This window comes from Monodon monoceros, unplaced genomic scaffold, assembly GCF_005190385.1.
Source record: "Monodon monoceros isolate NGI ecotype Baffin Bay Population unplaced genomic scaffold, NGI_Narwhal_1 Super_Scaffold_4, whole genome shotgun sequence".
Lineage (NCBI taxonomy): Eukaryota > Metazoa > Chordata > Mammalia > Artiodactyla > Monodontidae > Monodon > Monodon monoceros.
The window spans coordinates 42,494,645-42,512,419 of record NW_021703781.1 but is presented as its reverse complement, the minus strand read 5'-3'; the positions used below and the strand labels follow the sequence as shown (position 1 = coordinate 42,512,419).

Sequence of the window (17,775 nt, the reverse complement as noted above, 5' to 3'; positions counted from 1 at the left end):
GATTTATGCTAATCACTGTGTTTTTCCTCCGACAGCTCTTTCAAGCATTTGATTGGAGGACTGGATGATGTTTCTAATAAAGCATATGAAGATGCAGAAGCTAAAGCGAAGTAAGTGAAATTTTGGGGGGGGTCTTAATTTTGATTTTCAAAAAACAATTCTGAATAGAAATGAGATCAAATCTTTTGTTGGACTTAAAGCTCTACACTCTGACAGGAAGAAAGTAGCTACTTAAGAGTAAAAATAAGCAAGCTACTCAAGGTAATTATTACATAGTATACTTGCTTAGTAAGTACCTCTCTCCTTGAACACGAAACCTTAATTTTGTGAGGAAGATCATCTGGACAAGGGAAAATGGTTAGTTTAAAATCCAGTAAAACAATTGAATGTTAACACATTATTTCTTCCACTGAAAACACTTTCTGAATGAATTGCGGCTGTGTTCACCAGTTGCTTGTGAAATTGTATGAAAAATAATAACGCTGGAAATATTTTCTCGTGAACACACCGTTGCTTTACATTGAACTTTGTCGATGAAAATTAATCAGTGGATCTAAAAAAGAAATGGAAAATTTTATTCAAGTCAAATTTGAGGATTATAACCTGGGAAGAGCAGCTCAGAAAGCTCTGAGAACTGTTCTGCTTATTAGAAGTCAAGGCACAGTTAAACAAGTTATTTGAGACAGAGGGCTGTACATCAAATGATGTATTATTGACATAATCCAGATCTAAGTGTCATATGACCCCTTATGAGTTCAAGCAGGAAAGTTATCATTAAGGAGTTGTCTTATTGACGCTAGGAGAATGTTGCTCTTTTTGGTTCAGCAGGTATTTCTGCCTATGGGGAAGGTTTGGTCGATGCATAATACAGATACACAAGGCACAGTGAGGGGAGAGAGGAGGCCAAAAGGCAGAGTAAAATTTTTGTTTGAATTTTCTTGTCTTGCCATAAAATGAATTTTAGTTCACAACTTCAATGACACTAAGTTATCATAATGATATGAGATAGTACATATGCCATTGTCATTTTTGTATAACAAAGTACATTTTTATCTACTAGAATAATTTACTTTAAAACAAAGCTTTAAATTTTTTTTAAACAAAAAATGTGAAGTAATTTGAGATTGGCTTTTTCTGCAAAATTGTTAGGTTACTTTTTTTTAAAAGTGTAATCTATATAATTCTCCTCTTTCTCCCAAGAAAGTAACTTAAGTAAAACCAATTTAGTATTTGATATCATACAGGATATCTGGAGGATTAAATCAACAAATATCAGTAAGTAGATAGTGCAGGGGAAGAATTTGATTGGTTGATCTTGTAGTCACCTAAAAAGCAAAAGGAATAAAATAATTTCTTTTGCCTTGACAACCTATGAAGATTAAAAATTTGGGCTAGAACTAATTGACTAATTACTATTATTCATTTTGACTGATAAAATTGTATTGTTTTCAAAGCTGTATAAAGATATCCACATTTTCTTCTCTATATAGTTTGCTTTTGTTTCCTCTGTTCCTTTTTAGGGACATAGACTTACGTCCTGTAGTCAAATGCCAGCAATGCCTCTGCTAAGATTCGCTGAGGAAATTACACAAAGCCAGTTTTAACATCAAACTCCACACAGTCCTCAGTATTGCCTGTACTGTGGCTGATTGGTATTAATTTTCTGGTTTTCTACATTAGGTTAAAATACATATTAATGCTAAGTTTAGACTTTAGTTTCTGGTAGTTACACTAGTCATCCTGAGATGGTAGAGGGGGGCCATTTAAGGTACCTTATCAGTTTTAAAAGTTATAACACTTTTTTATTATTGGACATTATCCCTAGAGGAACGTTTTCTTGCAATATAAAAGCTCATATTTATAATTTATGGCAGCAAAGTTTTTCTTGAGTTTATATATTCAATTAAGGTTACTATGGGTCATTTTATATATATTTATTTATATTTGTATATATACATATACACACACACCACTTTATATAAATGTGTATTTATATATACAATTAGTGCTAATCTTTAAAATTTGTCTAGAATCTACCTGAGCAACTATTTAAATATTTGTAGAGTTACTGGAAAAGTCAAAGGTCTTTTAAACTAAAATATTCTTTGATCTATTTCTGTTTCTCTGTTAAACTTTAGACAGATTCTCTAATGAAAGTTTTCGTATAACTCCTATTTACTCTACCCAAAGTCGAGGCCAGTCACTGGCTTAAAATTGATCAGTGGCAGGAAAGCAATTATGAATGAGTTGTATCCTTCTCAGTGTACTGTTGGCCTTACAAAGGTTAAACTGTGTGTGTATCTCATGAATTCTGGGCATTTATGGGTTCACTTGCACATGCTTCAACTAAAGGTAGGAAGTAAAACAAATACACTGAAATTCAGATTCAGACAATTTAGAAGATAGGTGTGGCAACAGTTCTTCACATTGGAAGAGAATCCATCAGTATGGAAAACATGACTCTGAATGAGGACCAGAAGCCTCGAGTTCTGTTCCGGGCTCTGTCATTTCCAACCAAGTGATTTTGGTCATGTCTTAACAGCTGTCTCTCAGTATCATTATCTTATCTATGAAATATTATTTTTGTGATTTAATTAATGGTGATATGTAAAAATACTTGGTAAATTATAAAGGGCTATAAAAGTGGATGGTGTTGTTTGTAGAAGTAATCATTGGAAATATACCCTAATGCATTTGCTAGATGGTTTGATTTATACACAATTATTGCACATGTATTACGTAAACTAATTTTATCTGGGCAAGGAGTCTTTAATCTTATGTAGGCAAACTAGCCTCAATTTAGTAGAGTGTTGTGAAATTAAACCTAGACTGGAAAATATCCATAAATATCAATTTTGTAAAAATAGAAACATTTAGTTAAAAGAAAGTTCAATTATGATTAAAGAACAAAATGGGCAATGAAGTGATGACCTACATCTAAGTATTGTTATTTGAACTATTAAATTTAATAGATTACAAATTAGCCATTATATTTATACTTGAATATAAATCAACTAGGATAAATTAGTTTGAATTTTTCTATTCAATTAATACTAAATCCAAATGAGTACATAACCCGCATACCTTAATATTGATTATTATTTAGAAAATGGGAATTACTTGATAAAAAAAAAAGTCTAGGATCATTGATCTAAATTCCAGAGAGATTGATAATGTAAACTTTATTCCTCAAAATAGCTAAATAAATAAGTAAATACTGGAGCAGGTGTTGTGATGCTTTTTACACTGTTAGCATTTTATAGCTTTCTAATAAATAATTAACATCTGAAGATTTCTGAAGTTGAAAGCATCTTTTTAATTAGGTATCCTATCACCCAGAGTAGGTAAACTGTAAACTATTCCCCAGGGAAAACTTTTTAGTTGAACTAACACATTTAAACATCTGTTTGTGTTAGCACTCTTTTGTCTGTGTTGGATTTCTTCCCCTTAAGTACATTATGCCTTCACTTTGTATTTAAGGAACTTATAAGGTTTGCCAACACTGCAGGAAATCCAGGAACGGGCTCTAATCTAAATTCCCTGGGTAATTTTGTTAATGCCTCTAAATTTCTATACAGATCGCAAATTCTGTACCATTTAGAATTGAGGTGATGATTTGGCTCCACTGTGTGAGCTTAATTTTTCAAAGTCCCCTTGATTTTGCAAAATCCACTAAAGATAAGATTAATATTTTTTAAAACTCAACTAAAATGATCATATTATTTATGCGTGTGAAGTTATTGTTGGTATTGCCTCATTGACTATGCCTATTTGCGGTGAAAAGAAAAAAAGTAGGACTGACCGTAAAAATCAATTCAGTTGAGACTTTTAGAAACTCAGTCATAAGAAACTTATTAGCTATTAGCACAATCAGGCTTCAATGGCAGAAAACAGCCGATCCCTTTGAGAGAAACCATACCAAGCATTCAGTTTGGATGGCTGGTCCAAGAAGATTGACTTGAAAGAAATATCCCAGTGAAATGGTTCTCAAAACTGCTCTGCTGCAACTGCTCTGCTGCAGGATATGTGCCCTTAGCTTGTCTCACGAGATATATTTCCTACAAAGAAAACTATTCGTGATGGAAACTTAACCTTTATGACATGTTTAAGCTTCTCTTGATTGCTGCTAATTATCCACTAAGGACTTCTCTTTTTAAAATATGAAGTTATAACCACAAAGACATTAGAAGAGACAAACTTAGATGGAAGGTAAGGCTCATTAAACCTTATTTAGAGCAGAAAGTAGCATATATGATGAAACGTACATATTATTTTCCTTAGAGACTATGTATTCATTCATTTAATAAATATTTAGAAATTTACTCATGATGAGTCAGGCATTGTATTTTCCAGTGTGCATAGCAAATAGAAAACATATTTTCTCATAGTAAGGATCTTGCAGTTTAGTAGGGAGCCTGATGTGTAATTCCATGATTATTTTCAATATTTACTTCTAAGAATAAATTATGATACTTAGTATGATAAAGTACTGTTTTGGTAGAGAGACCTATCTCCGTATTTACACCTTGTCTTGTAAAAAAAAAAATAATAATAACCATCCAGAAAATCAAATAGAAAAATGTAGATGTTCTATTTCATTCTAAGTATTTCTGATATATGAATACAGAGTACTTCTTAAATGAAATATTTTCAAGTTATAGTATCATTTCATTCTTATTGTTGAATATTGTACTCAGCAGTTATAAGCAAAACATCTCTTTTTCTGAATAAAGAACCTATATATATTAGCAAGTTAAGTTGAAATATACTATATTTATATTTATTATAATCATAGGAATTTTTAATATAAAGGTGGCTCTCCAATAAGGTGATTTACATATACCACAGCTATATTCCGAGATTAAGGTCATATAGAGCGGAAAAACAAAACAACAAATTAGAGTCAGTGTTTTATTTATAATGATGTTTATTTTTAATTAAAACGTTTTATATTTTCACTTTAATAGAAGTAGTACAGTGATATAGATTAAAAAAATAAAAATCACAGTCTAAACAAATCAAGTACAACTGCTATTAACTATCTTTGTGTTTTAAAATTATACTTATAGTCATTTACAACTTGATATCCTGCTTTTTTCAGTTTAGCATCCATCATATTATAAACACTTATGATACAATTATATATACTTCTTAAACATCATTTTGGTGAGGACCTGATAACACAATGAATGGAGCCTAGTATTTCAGACTGATTCAATTTGTACCCTTGTTGATTCAATTTACTGTGCTTTTGAAAGTAATTCCTGATCACTTCTTCAAATAAAAAAACACCAAACAACAAAAAAAACCCTCTAAATTGTTCCCATCTAGCAGCATTTTTCAAATTATTTTATGTCATGACACTCATAGAAAATGGGTATAGAATATGGTACCAATTGGCTCAGCTGCCCTAGATTCTATCCTGCTGCTCTGAAGGCTGAAGGGATTCATATCTAAGCCCTTCAGTTGAGAAGCTCTAACAGCTATATGAATATAGATTCATCAATGCATTTATTTATGATCTAAGTTGATGATTCTCATATTGTTTTCCATTAGGAACTCTTTCTTATGGCAAAATCTCTGTAAATCTCTGAGTGTGGTCATGTTTTTTAATCTACATTACTTGGTAGATAGGTAGGTAGTTAGGTAGGTAGGTTGATTGATAGATAGATAGATAGATTTAAAGACTTCCTGCAATGATCTGGCAGCCCATGATGTAACAGCATCATTCATGTTCATTCAGTTTGTCATATACATTCATATATTTAACAAATATTTTCTGTGTGCCTACAAAATGCTACATATAAAGCAATGAATAAAATAGATATGCTCCTTGCCTTCATGGTACCTGTGGTCCAGTGGAGGAGAGAGAGGTACATTAATTATTCTGCGAAGATTTCCCTGAGGAAGTAACATTTTAACTATATTTGAGCTGAATTTTGAAGAATTAGCTGGTACTGACTGGGAAAGAATTAGATGGTATTAGTTGGGTAAGGAAGTGTAGATAGCATTCTAGACAGACAAAAGTACATGTACAAAGCCCCCAAGATAGGAGACAACATTACATATTCAAGGAACCAAGGTACCAATATGGCTGGGACTTAGAATATACAAGATGGAGATCAGATGTTAAGGATTTAAAGAAAGCACTTCAGGCTTGTAAGCTAGCAAATGAGATGAGTTGGTTTATAATTAAACACTCTTTCCTCTGATTGGAGGAGTGAAAAAGTGAAAGCAAGGAGAACAACCAGAATATTTTCCTGGTAAAAGCTGATGGTAGACACAGGACTAGAACGAGAGCAGTGTGAGTAGAGAAAAGCATTTGAGAGCTAGTTAGGTGGCAAAGCCAATAGGTCTCCTTAAGGAAATAGATATTGGTGATGAAGGGGAGAAAGGTCAAGGATGATGCGAGGATGTTTGGTCTGGAAATCAGCGGCAGGCAGTAGCATTCACGAAGACAGAGAGGGATGGTTGCCAGATTTGGAGAGTGGAATAATCATGACTTGATTTTTGCTCAGGTTAAATATGAGGTGATTTTGAGACATGGTTAGGCAGGTCTGGAACTCAGAGAAGAGGTTGGTATTTATGTGAGAATAATGAGAATTTAGATGGTAAGTGGTAATTAAAGATGTGGATGAGAGAGAAAGCAGTGTATGAAAGGAGTATGGCACTGAGGATTGATTCTTGAGGAACTTTATCATGTAAAAATCAGGGAAAAGGAAAGGATTTCACACAAAAACATCCACAGCCAAAGACTGAAAACGAGAGAAGAGAGGTGGAAGGAAAACCAGATGGCATCACAGAAGACAAAAACGGAGTGTGTTTCAAGAATGGAGGAGGAGACAGTGATATTGTATGTTGTTGAGAGTTCTAGTGTGTTAATTAACAAGTGACAATTGAATTTATCAAACCGCTGGTTCATTTTCATCTTAGGATGGAGTGGTAGGGATCAAGTCCCCTAAATGTATTGAAAATGAGTCTGATTTGAAGAAGTAAGAGTCAATAAACTTATACAGAATTAGAAGAAATTTCAAGGAAAATAGCCAGCAATGTGTAGTGGATGATTATGGATCATCAATATTGAGAGAGAGATGAACATGTTAAATCCAGTAAAGAAGGAGAGAGTATAAGATTGAGAGAGTTTAAGCAAGAGGGTCTCAGGTCCTTTTAAGTTTCATAGACAAAAGCAGAACTTCAAAGGAGAAGTCAGACCATATCCCTGGGTAAAGGTTATACCACTTTGTGAAGTTATATTTTTTTAATTTTTTAAATTAATTTTTATTGGAGTATAGTTGATTTACAATATTGTGTTAGTTTCTGCTGTACAGCAGAGTGAATCAGTTATACATATACATATATCCGCTCTTTTATAGACTCTTTTCCTATATAGGTCATTAGAGTATTGAGTAGCATTTGCTGTGCTATATAGTAGGTTCTTATTAGTTATCTATTTTCTACGTAGTAGTGTGTATATGTCAGTCCCAATCTCCCAATTTATCCCTCCCTCCCTTTCCCCCTTGGTAACCATAAGTTTGTTTTCTACATCTGAGATGCTATTCCTTTTTTGTAAATAGGTTCATTTGTTCCATTTTTTGAGATTCCACATATAAGCGGTATCATATGACATTTGTCTTTCTCTGTCTGACTTACTTCACTCAGTATGGCAATCTCTAGGTCCATCCATGTTGCTGCAAATGGCATTATTTCATTCTTTTTTATAGCTGAGTAATATTCCATTGTATATACGTACCACATCTTCCTTTTCCATTCTGCCAGGACATGGAAGCAACCTAAATGTCCATGGAAGTGATTTCTTAGTTAAGAAGGTTTTCACTTTTCTGTCTCACATTATGTAGTATTTCTTTAGGTTTAAATATTGTCCTCTCTCTAAAGAAATGTAAAACTTAAAAATTCTCCTAAGAGGAATTAAACATTTTTTCCTAACATCATAGCATAAATTTGTGTATAAGTTCCTTCTCCAGAGATAACATGAGCCTTCCCCTGAGCACAGAGAGGAAAAAGCAGCACTGAACAAGGAGGCACTAATAGGCAAACCCCCCTCAGAATCACCATTTTTGGCCTGGCCTACTCCCCTCACCATGTACCTCAGTGCAAAATGTTCACTTATTCTCCACCTCGACCCAGAAAAGGGACTCTCATCGTAGCTGCACATAATACAAAAAGAAAAGTTAAAAGTAAACAAGAAAGATGAAACTATGGTAAAAAGCCAGAAGTAAGGCTAAGTCTACAAAGCAGGACCTGTAGCATCATCACCCAGGAAAAGAGTGATGCACAAAACATTTAGATGCACCAGGGTTGACTCTGGCTTATTGCTGCTGGACCAGCGAAGTACCGGTCACTTCTCCCGACTCTAGAACTATAAAGAGTATTGCCTGCATATGGACCACTCTTTTGGCCCTTTTGATGTAGTCCAAATAAATAGTTTATTACTATTTCTATAATTAGTCCTCACTGATTTTAAGCTCCCCTCTGTTTACAAGGCTATTTGCAAAGGAATATTTTAGTCTGATATTTTCAGGATTACTTTTGGTGCCAGCTTTGTTGTTTGACACAATGTGACAGCTTTGATGTTCTCTCGCTACATTTGATTACCAGAGATAACCCTTTAGTTGCTCACTCTGCTTGCCATGGGGCAGGCGGTTGCTCTGTGCTCTTTGACTTGCAGAGGGAACTACCGATGTTGCTCCGACCTTTGAAAATTCACTCATCAAATGCACCTCAAAATACACAAGGCTATGCAAATCAGAAAAGGGATGTATTGTTTGGTAACATCTTCCCAAATGCCCCAGGGTCGTCTAGCATCTAACTAACATGAGATTTTAAATGCACAATCAAATGCACATGGGGTTGCTCTTTTTTTTTTTTTTTTTTTTTGCGGTACGCGGGCCTCTCACTGCTGTGGCCTCTCCCGTTGTGGAGCACAGGCTCCGGACGCGCAGGCCCAGCGGCCACGGCCCACGGGCCCAGCCGCTCCGCGGCATGCGGGATCCTCCCGGACCGGGGCACGAACCCGCGTCCCCTGCATCGGCAGGCGGACTCTCAACCACTGCGCCACCAGGGAAGCCCGGGGTTGCTCTTTTGAACACCCTGACTTTGAAATTTTGGCCTTTCTTATTAGTGTTTTTCTGCCAAGCATTTTAGAGTAAAGATCTTAGTATTCCCACAATCTTATCAACAACTTACTTCAACCAACTTGGTCTTGATCTAAGCAATTCTCAGGGAAATGAGCCTGGAAAATTGTTTTTCCCCCTATGGAAAGAATTCAAGTGAGTAATATCCTGTTTCAAACTGGGAACTATATGCCAATTAAATGGAAAGAACACTAAGAATGGTATGAAATAGCCCTCAAACCAGAATTAGAACTTGCTGATCACTTCTCAGGTTGAATAGTCAGAAGACAATCCCATTCTCTGGGCAATAAAAATTGTTGTCCATTTTATGGCAGGGCAAAGTATAGGAGACTTGAAAAACTTGCAGCAGTTGGCCCTGAACTAATAAGTTGGCTTTCAGCTGTGCAAGAGCTGTTTGCTTTTCAAATTCTAGTACATGTAATCAGGCTGGGAAGAAGTATAGAAGAGTTTCTAAGGCCACCAATGCTAGCAGATTAAGACTTTAGTGTGACTTGTGACTACAGAGAGCATCAAAGTAAATTTTTTCTTTCAAGGGCAGTGAGACTGATTTTTTTAAAAAAATCATCTTCAGGATAAAACTACTTGGTCTTGGGTAGAAGTATTTTTATTTGTTTCATTAAAAATTGTAAAACTCTCAAAGGCCATTTGCTAATTTCTTCTCCATTGCACTTATCTTTAAGACTCCCTAAGTAGCAAGACTTTATAAAGGTGGATCTCAGTATGTCCTTTCATGCAACCTTTTCTAATTGACAGAGCAGAGGACTAAAGATAATTGAAAATCTAGTGCTGCTGACTTGCTTGGTGGATGCAGACAAGCCATTTGATTATTGACTCTGTCTTCTTCTGAAAAGGAAGGATGATTCTTTTCCACTGTTGTCATATTAGATAGCAACAACTGGAAATTACTTTCAAAACATCAAGAGCTCTTTAAATCCTAAGGATATTTAAGTCCTGTGTGGCGATAAGGTCAGCTTTTCCAGAGCCCCAAACTTCCATAGAAAAGAGAGCAGTCCAGTGCATGTCTTTTTGTTGTTTTGTTATGTTCTAGAGCCTGTTGTGATATCGTACCTTTAAAAAGCAAAAAGAATAGTATCTATTAGTATTATTAGTAATAGATCCCTTGTGTTCTCAGTAATTTCAATCAGAAAATAATAATATGTGGCTAAAATACCTTTTCTTCTTCAGTGAAGCGAGTCTCTCTCACAGGAGTGAAGATAGCATATAGCATAATTCTAATCCTGCTTTACATTCAAGATTGGGCCATTCTAGAGAGAAAACCTATGAACCTAGTGAGAGCAAGGCTGATGCTCAGTGCTGGAGGAGGTCCTTCTGGCAAAGTCATGCTCACATAGCAAGAGGAATATTTGCTTGGAGTTGGGAGACCTGGGCCTTAGAGCAATGACATCAACTTCTCCATGTGACCTTAAGCATAAGGTCTGGAGCCTACCACCTCTGGACGTGTTTTCTAATCTGTAAAAATGATCATTTTGAAATCCTTTCTAGTTCAAATGCTTAGAATGTGGAAGTTAACAAGCCATTCTTTTAGGAACATAACTCTTATATAAACAATATTTTCACCTTTGCTGTTTTCTAAATTGATAATGAAGACATCTTTGTGACTGTCAATAGAAAACACCCTTAAGGATCCTGGAATACTTTGTGGATCTATATTTTAATAAAAGTCACTAAGTTATATTTCTTTCCTCTCAGAATCTGAAAGTATTATTGTTAGTGCGTACTTTATTCAAAATACTTAAAAATCATGCAGTTTTGCTTGATGTATGTTTTGATAACTCTTAGTAGTTCAATAAATTAGCCTTTAGAAACAGAGCAGTTTCCATTTTCATCATTATACATACAATTTTCTCTTGCCAATGTGACATTTAGATATGATAATAAACCATGCTATCTTTCAACAAAATGCCATTAGAAAATTATAGAGTGCCTTTGAAACTGGAAATGTTATACCAACATTTTCCCCCATGAATCCTTTTAGAAAGAAATAATTTTTAAATAATGAATTAAAATGGCAGCATAAATCATTTTGATACAATGAACATAATACACCATGTTAATTTATATCTTTAAATTGTTATTTGAGAAAGATGAGGTATCATAAAAGTCAAGCATGGCTGTTGCTCACAGACATTTGTGTGTATCACACCAGTTTCCTCCAATGCGTGAATTGCAAACACTAGTCAACTTTATAAACTGTATTAATGACTTCAGGAAACCAGCCTATTACTCTAATATTCAGAAACTGTTCAAACGTTTTAGACAACCTAGGTAAGTTACTGATTGAGCGTATTGAATAGTAATGATCCTAATATCCTCACAAAGGGGATAAAGCAGCTTCCCTAAAATGATTAAGATCTCTTTCCGTTTAAGGACTTAGTAGGTATGACTCATAGGGTAATTCCCCATCAGTTTTTCTAAGTTTTTTGTTAAAATGGCTCTGCTTTATTTTTTTAAGCACAGTGTGCTTATTATGCTAGTAAAACTTGCTTGTCAAAATATAACAATTTAGTAAAACATACATTTTACTGAAAATGACTTTGTTCTTCCAAATCAAGGTCCCTTGCTCACCATGCTGGTAAGGAGATTAATTTTGGACACTCCTCTGGATGGGGCTCATGGTTTTGCCTCTTAAGCCTCTTAACTTTATTATATTACACGTACAATTAAATTAATGATGAAGAATATGCTTTAGTCTGTATAACAATTCTTCATTTCAAATGGGATACAAAATGTTGCCTTGAGATAAAAAAGACCGTTGAAGAGATGACACCTTTATAACAGACCAAATGACCAATGGTGTTTTTTTGAGTGATGACATGTACTAGGACCATATATGAGCAAAACCCTGAAGGTCTCCTAATCCCATTATTTAGAGGCTTTTATTATGTAGACAGATTTCATTATGTTGGCACAATCGATTAAATAATTGGCCCCTGTGATTGAAGACAACCTTCAATTCCTTACCCCTGTCCACAGGTTGGGGGTGGAGCTGAAAGTTCCAACCCTCTGACCGTGCCTTGCTCTCTCTGGTGCCCAGCCCCCATCCTGAAACTATCTAGGGACCCCAGCCACCAGTCATCTCATTAGCGTGCCAAAGAGGCATTTATCACTTCAGGGTTTACAAGGGTTTTAGGAGCTCTGTGCCAGGAACAGGGACAAAGACCAAATATTTATTTCCCATTAGATTACACCAGTAGATGCCAGTACCATACACCCACCACTCAAGTCATGACAATCAAAAATGTCAGTAGACGTTGACAGATATTTTCTAGGGGAATTGGGGTGTGGAGGGAGGACAAGATCTCCCCTGGTTGAGAACCATTGGTATAAAGAGAAGACAAATAAATACAAAATTGTGGAGGAGAGGGGACACTAAAATTTTATTAGTATCAGAGTACAGAATTTAATCTGATGTTGAAAATGAGCGTTACTTTCCTGTACTTTCACTTCTAGGAGAAAAGTTTAGATGTGATAAAAGTGTCACAGTTGGCATCAGACAAGACTGAGTTCCAGAAGCACAGTGTTGACCAAAATTTAATTCAGTTGCTAGGATATAAATTATACAAAATAATTTATCCACATTCAATTACGATTTCTATATTTCTCCCTAATACTCAAGATTTTAAAAAATTCTTCTCCTTCAAAGAAGCAGAATTTTAAGTGTAATGGGACAATGAATTCATTGGGAGAATCTGGCTCACCAGGATGCTAAAACTTTGTTGTTGTTTTGAGATGGTGGAGTTAGTAAATTTGCCAAAGCTGGGAAAATACACAGTCTCAGTTTGTTCCACACATCGTTGACTGACATTTTTCACATTAGATGCTGAGTCACTATAATAGTCTCAAATGTAATTACTTTGTGTATAATACAATGAATTTTCTTTCTATTCATATAACCCCTTGGGTTGTACTGGTAAAACATGGCATTGTATTAAGACAGAAAACACAAAAACAGATTTTAGGTGAAACTAACGTCTATAATAGAGGACTGATATTACATTGGTAATAAAATACAAGTGTATATTGTAAAATTGAATGCACTACAAAAGAGAACAATGTGCTACAGGCAAAAATGAAGTGCTTGAGAGGACTAGAAGTCACAGATGTGACAGTCCCTCCAAATAGTAGCATTTTTACATTACAAGTTCTGTCAACATGGTTGCATTAACTTATAGAAATAAAGGGCACGGCATTCTTTAAATTCCACCTTTGTGGTAATCACAAACAATGGATTCTGCCAACACAATGCTGTATTGTCATCCTGCTGCCTATTGACATGCTTACTATTCCCCATGTGCTTTCAAGAGCCCGACCCTGGTCAATTTGACTCCCTGCTGATTAACTGAAAGAGCCAGAAATAATTAGAGACATAGCCATGTCAATTGATGAGATGTTGGCATCTGTACAACCTCAACATTTGAAATGCAGAACATGTTGAAATTTCTGTGCAAGAAAGTTAGCAAGAATTGGGGGAGTACATAGGATCTGGGATTATTAAAAAGACTCCAAGGAGAATAATAATTTAAGATAGGGCTTCCCTGGTGGCGCAGTGGTTGGGAGTCCGCCTGCCGATGCAGGGGACGTGGGTTCGTGCCCCGGTCCGGGAAGATCCCACATGCCGCGGAGTGGCTAGGCCCGTGAGCCATGGCCGCTGAGCCTGCGTGTCCAGAGCCTGTGCTCCGCAACGGGAGAGGCCACAACAGTGAGAGGCCCACGTACAGAAAAAAAAAAAAAAAAAGTAGACTGCTGGGATTATTATAAAAGAATAAACCTTTAGAGTGTTGTTCAAACTGTGGGTTACAAACCACTAGGGATCGTAAAGTTCATGTAGTGTATCATGACCAACATTTTTATTATTTCAGGTGCATCATACGTAGTAGTATTGATTTGTTAGTTTTTTCCCGTGTGTGTTTGTGTGTGTGTATGTATGTGTGTGTGTGTGTGTGTGTGTGTGTAAAGGATGGCTATGATGAAAACTGTATCTGTAGTCAAAAAGATTTGGAAACTAATAAATCAATATAAATGCCTCCCTCCCAATTCAGTTGTAGTATTCATTGTACTTTCATTTTACTTTTAAAAAATATATGTTTTTTATTGTGTGCATTGAATAGTTAGACTTACCTTGTGGCTACAAATTACACCCTCTTGGTCAACTAAGTACCTTAAAATGCATGCAGTTGAATTCAAGGATAAGACAAAAGAAAGTGAGAGGGGCAAGGGACACATCTATCAATATGCAAAACAAATGTCTGTGCAGTCATTTCCATATCAAAGGACAGTACATCATTATTGTGAAAAATTGTCAACCTTTTTTTAAGTTGAAATATGACAGCCATGTACTAAGCAAGGAGAATACAAAACAGATATGTTCTCTTCTTGAGAAACTTAAAATCTAATAAATGCAGCAATTGTTGATTGCGGTGTTATTTAATGAGGGGAAGTATGGAATTCTATATGAGCACTTAGAAGGGGCATCAATATCAGCCTAAGGATTTTAATTATTCTTACCAAAACATTCTTCTGTATAAAGAAAACTACAGGAATGTTTTGAGCCAAGGGAGCATTTAGCTTGTGTAGATTTGTTTGTAAATATCTATGGATTCTGTTCTCTATAATGCTGTAAGATGTGGTTGCTAACAACGTTTTGATAAAGTATAGTTTAAAACTTCCTTTATCCTTAGCATTTCTCCCTCTCTCCCCCTGGAGGTATATATCTGTGACTGGAGAGGCTGAATAAGATGAAGAATTTCAGTCATTCTCCCAAACCCCTCAGGTCCTGGTAGACTGATTTCCATTTGCCACTTATCAATATTAATTGATCACAAGCCTTCACCTGCCTTTCAAAAGAGTGACCCTGATCAGGTTATATTTGAAGTCAATGTTTATAGATTCAACAAAAGCAAAAAATAAACTTACCCTAGGTTTGGGGACTGCTTGTCAGCTTTTTAGAGCCACCTATTTAATGAGTGTTCTCATTTATATTCTGAAGCTACCTCTTCAGAATTTGAAAGCTTTAATAATCCTGTAATCACCATAGATGCTTATCAATATGGGTTTACCTCTGCATTTGTTAAAGACATAGACAGTATCTGTTTGCTATAAAATATATAGTATAGGGCTTCCCTGGTGGCGCAGTGGTTGAGAGTCCGCCTGCCGATGCAGGGGACACGGGTTCGTGCCCCGGTCCGGGAAGATCCCACATGCCGCGGAGCGGGTGGGCCCGTGAGCCATGGCCGCTGAGCCTGCGCGTCCGGAGCCTGTGCTCTGCAACGGGAGAGGCCACAATGGTGAGAAGCCCGCGTACTGCAAAAAAAAAAATATATATATATATATGTAGTATAAGCCCCTGCTTATGAAAAATCTTAACAACTAGAAAGTTCAAATAGTCCAAACTAGTTTTGTTGTGTGGATACTAATGATAGTGAGGACCAGGAGTATCAGCAAGAACTCACGCTTTTCTAAAGTATAAAACAAAGCCTTATTTATTTTCAGTACTTCATTCTATTTTTTTGAAAATTAATAATTTTTCCATGTAACTTTTATAAAATAAATACAAGTTAATTAAAATGTTCAAGTAATCAAAACAACCCAAACTGCAGAAAATCTGGAAATTTAAATATATTCTATTAAATCAGAATATATATATATAATTTTTATTGGAGTGTAGTTGATTTACAATGTTCTGTTAGTTTCTGCTGTACAACAAAGTGAATCATATATATATATATATATATATATATAATCTCCACTCTTTTTTATTTTATTTAGTTATTTATTTATTTTTATTTATTTATTTTGCGGTACGCGGGCCTCTCACCGCTGTGGCCTCTCCCGTTGCGGAGCACAGGCTCCGGACGCGCAGGCTCAGCGGCCATGGCTTACGGACCCAGCCACTCCGCGGCATGTGGGATCTTTCCGGACCGGGGCACGAACCCGTGTCCCCTACATCGGCAAGCAAACTCTCAACCACTGCGCCACCAGGGAAGCCCTCCAGTCTTTTTTAGATTCTTTTCCCATATAGGTCATTACAGAGTATTGAGTAGAGTTCCCTGCTATAAAGTAGGTCCTTATTAGTTATCTATTTTATATATAGTAGTGTGTAGATATCAATCCCAATCTCCCAATTTATTCCTCCCTCCCTTTCCCCCTTGGTAACTATAAGTTTGTTTTCTATATCTGTGACTCTATTTCTGTGTTTATCAATAAGTTCATTTGTACCATTTTTTTTGATTCCACATATAAGTGATATCATGTGATATTTGTCTTTGTCTGACTTTCTTCACTCAGTATGACAATCTCTAGGTCTATCCATGTCACTGCAAGTGGTATTATTTCATTGCACCTAACAAAAAGAACATCTAGGCATTATTCAATTTTCCTGAAAAATCTCTTTTTAATGGTTTATTTGTTTGACTTGGGATCAAAATACATCTCATCCATTGCATATTGGTTATGCCTCTTAAGTCTCCTTTGATCTAGAAGAACCTCTTTAATAGCCCTATTAGGTTGTTCAAGAAATGAATCAGTTGTCCTGATTTAGCTCCCCCATTTCAGGTTTGTCTTATTGTTTGTAAATGGTGCATCCACTTTGTATCTTTGTATCCTCTGTATTTGTTGTAAAGGATCATCAAACCTAAAGGATTGATTAGATTTATAATCAACTTTTTGTGGTAAGAAAACTTCATAGAATGTTCAGTGTACTTCAATATTGCATTATAACAGAAGGCAAATAGGACCTTACCAGGCACATTTCCACTTTCAGCTAGTTGAAATTGAAACAGTGGATAAGGAGGTGATAGCCTGATCCTTCTGTTGTAATGTTTCCCACCTTTTGTTAAATGTTTTGATACTAATAATGATCACTGCCTGAATCAACTATCTCATTAGGCTTTTAATATGATCTTATCCTATTCCATCATTCTTTCAATGTCTATTAACTGGAATTCTTCTCTAAATACTCTCCATCATCAATTAAGAATCTGATAGACTGTTTACCCTCAAACTGTTCATTCAAGACAGGATGAATACTTTTTATTCTTTCCCATTAATCACCAATTTCCAGAGTAAGTAATTGGTGCCATAGTTACCTCTTAGTGACAAATGGACGTGGGTTTTTTAAATCATTTTTTGTATTATTATGAATGCGTAGATTTTTATACATTCAGTGAATCATGTTGGCTCCTTGTTTGCTCTTAACACAATCCCTTAGTTGCCAAGAGCTCCCTTGCTTTCTGAACAAGATGTCCCAGGTTCTCTGTGTGTATTTCCTCCCCTGAACCTGAAATCAGCCATTTCTCAAGGAACCATGGTTCCTCTTAGCCAGAAATGGTGCTAAGGAAGAGTGGTGACTGCTACTGGGTCTCTTTGCTTCTAGATCTTTTTTAGTAGAAAAAGTAACAGCATGATTGTTGTAATAAGCACATTATTTAACTCACAACATGCTCTATGTAATCTTGCACCGTTCCCATCTTATTCTAAGAGAGTAGCACATTAAATTAGAAACAAGATGTATAATTCCTTAAGAATGATTTTCACATCAAGCTTTTTATCTATGTTCATATCTCAGCAGGACTTTTTATTATTTTAGGAGGAAGTCAAAGATGAG

General features: G+C 35.7%; 1 protein-coding gene across 2 annotated transcripts in view; it reads left to right on the top strand.

Moving 5' to 3' along the window:
- PRKG1 (protein kinase cGMP-dependent 1) overlaps positions 1-17,775 on the top strand; it is a 1,179,082-nt gene that overhangs the window by 1,070,877 nt on the left and 90,430 nt on the right. For both annotated transcript variants that reach the window (XM_029244879.1, XM_029244880.1), the window contains exon 9: positions 36-110. In XM_029244879.1, coding sequence (XP_029100712.1) covers positions 36-110 — 75 coding nt within the window. The remainder of the gene's footprint in view (positions 1-35; positions 111-17,775) is intronic.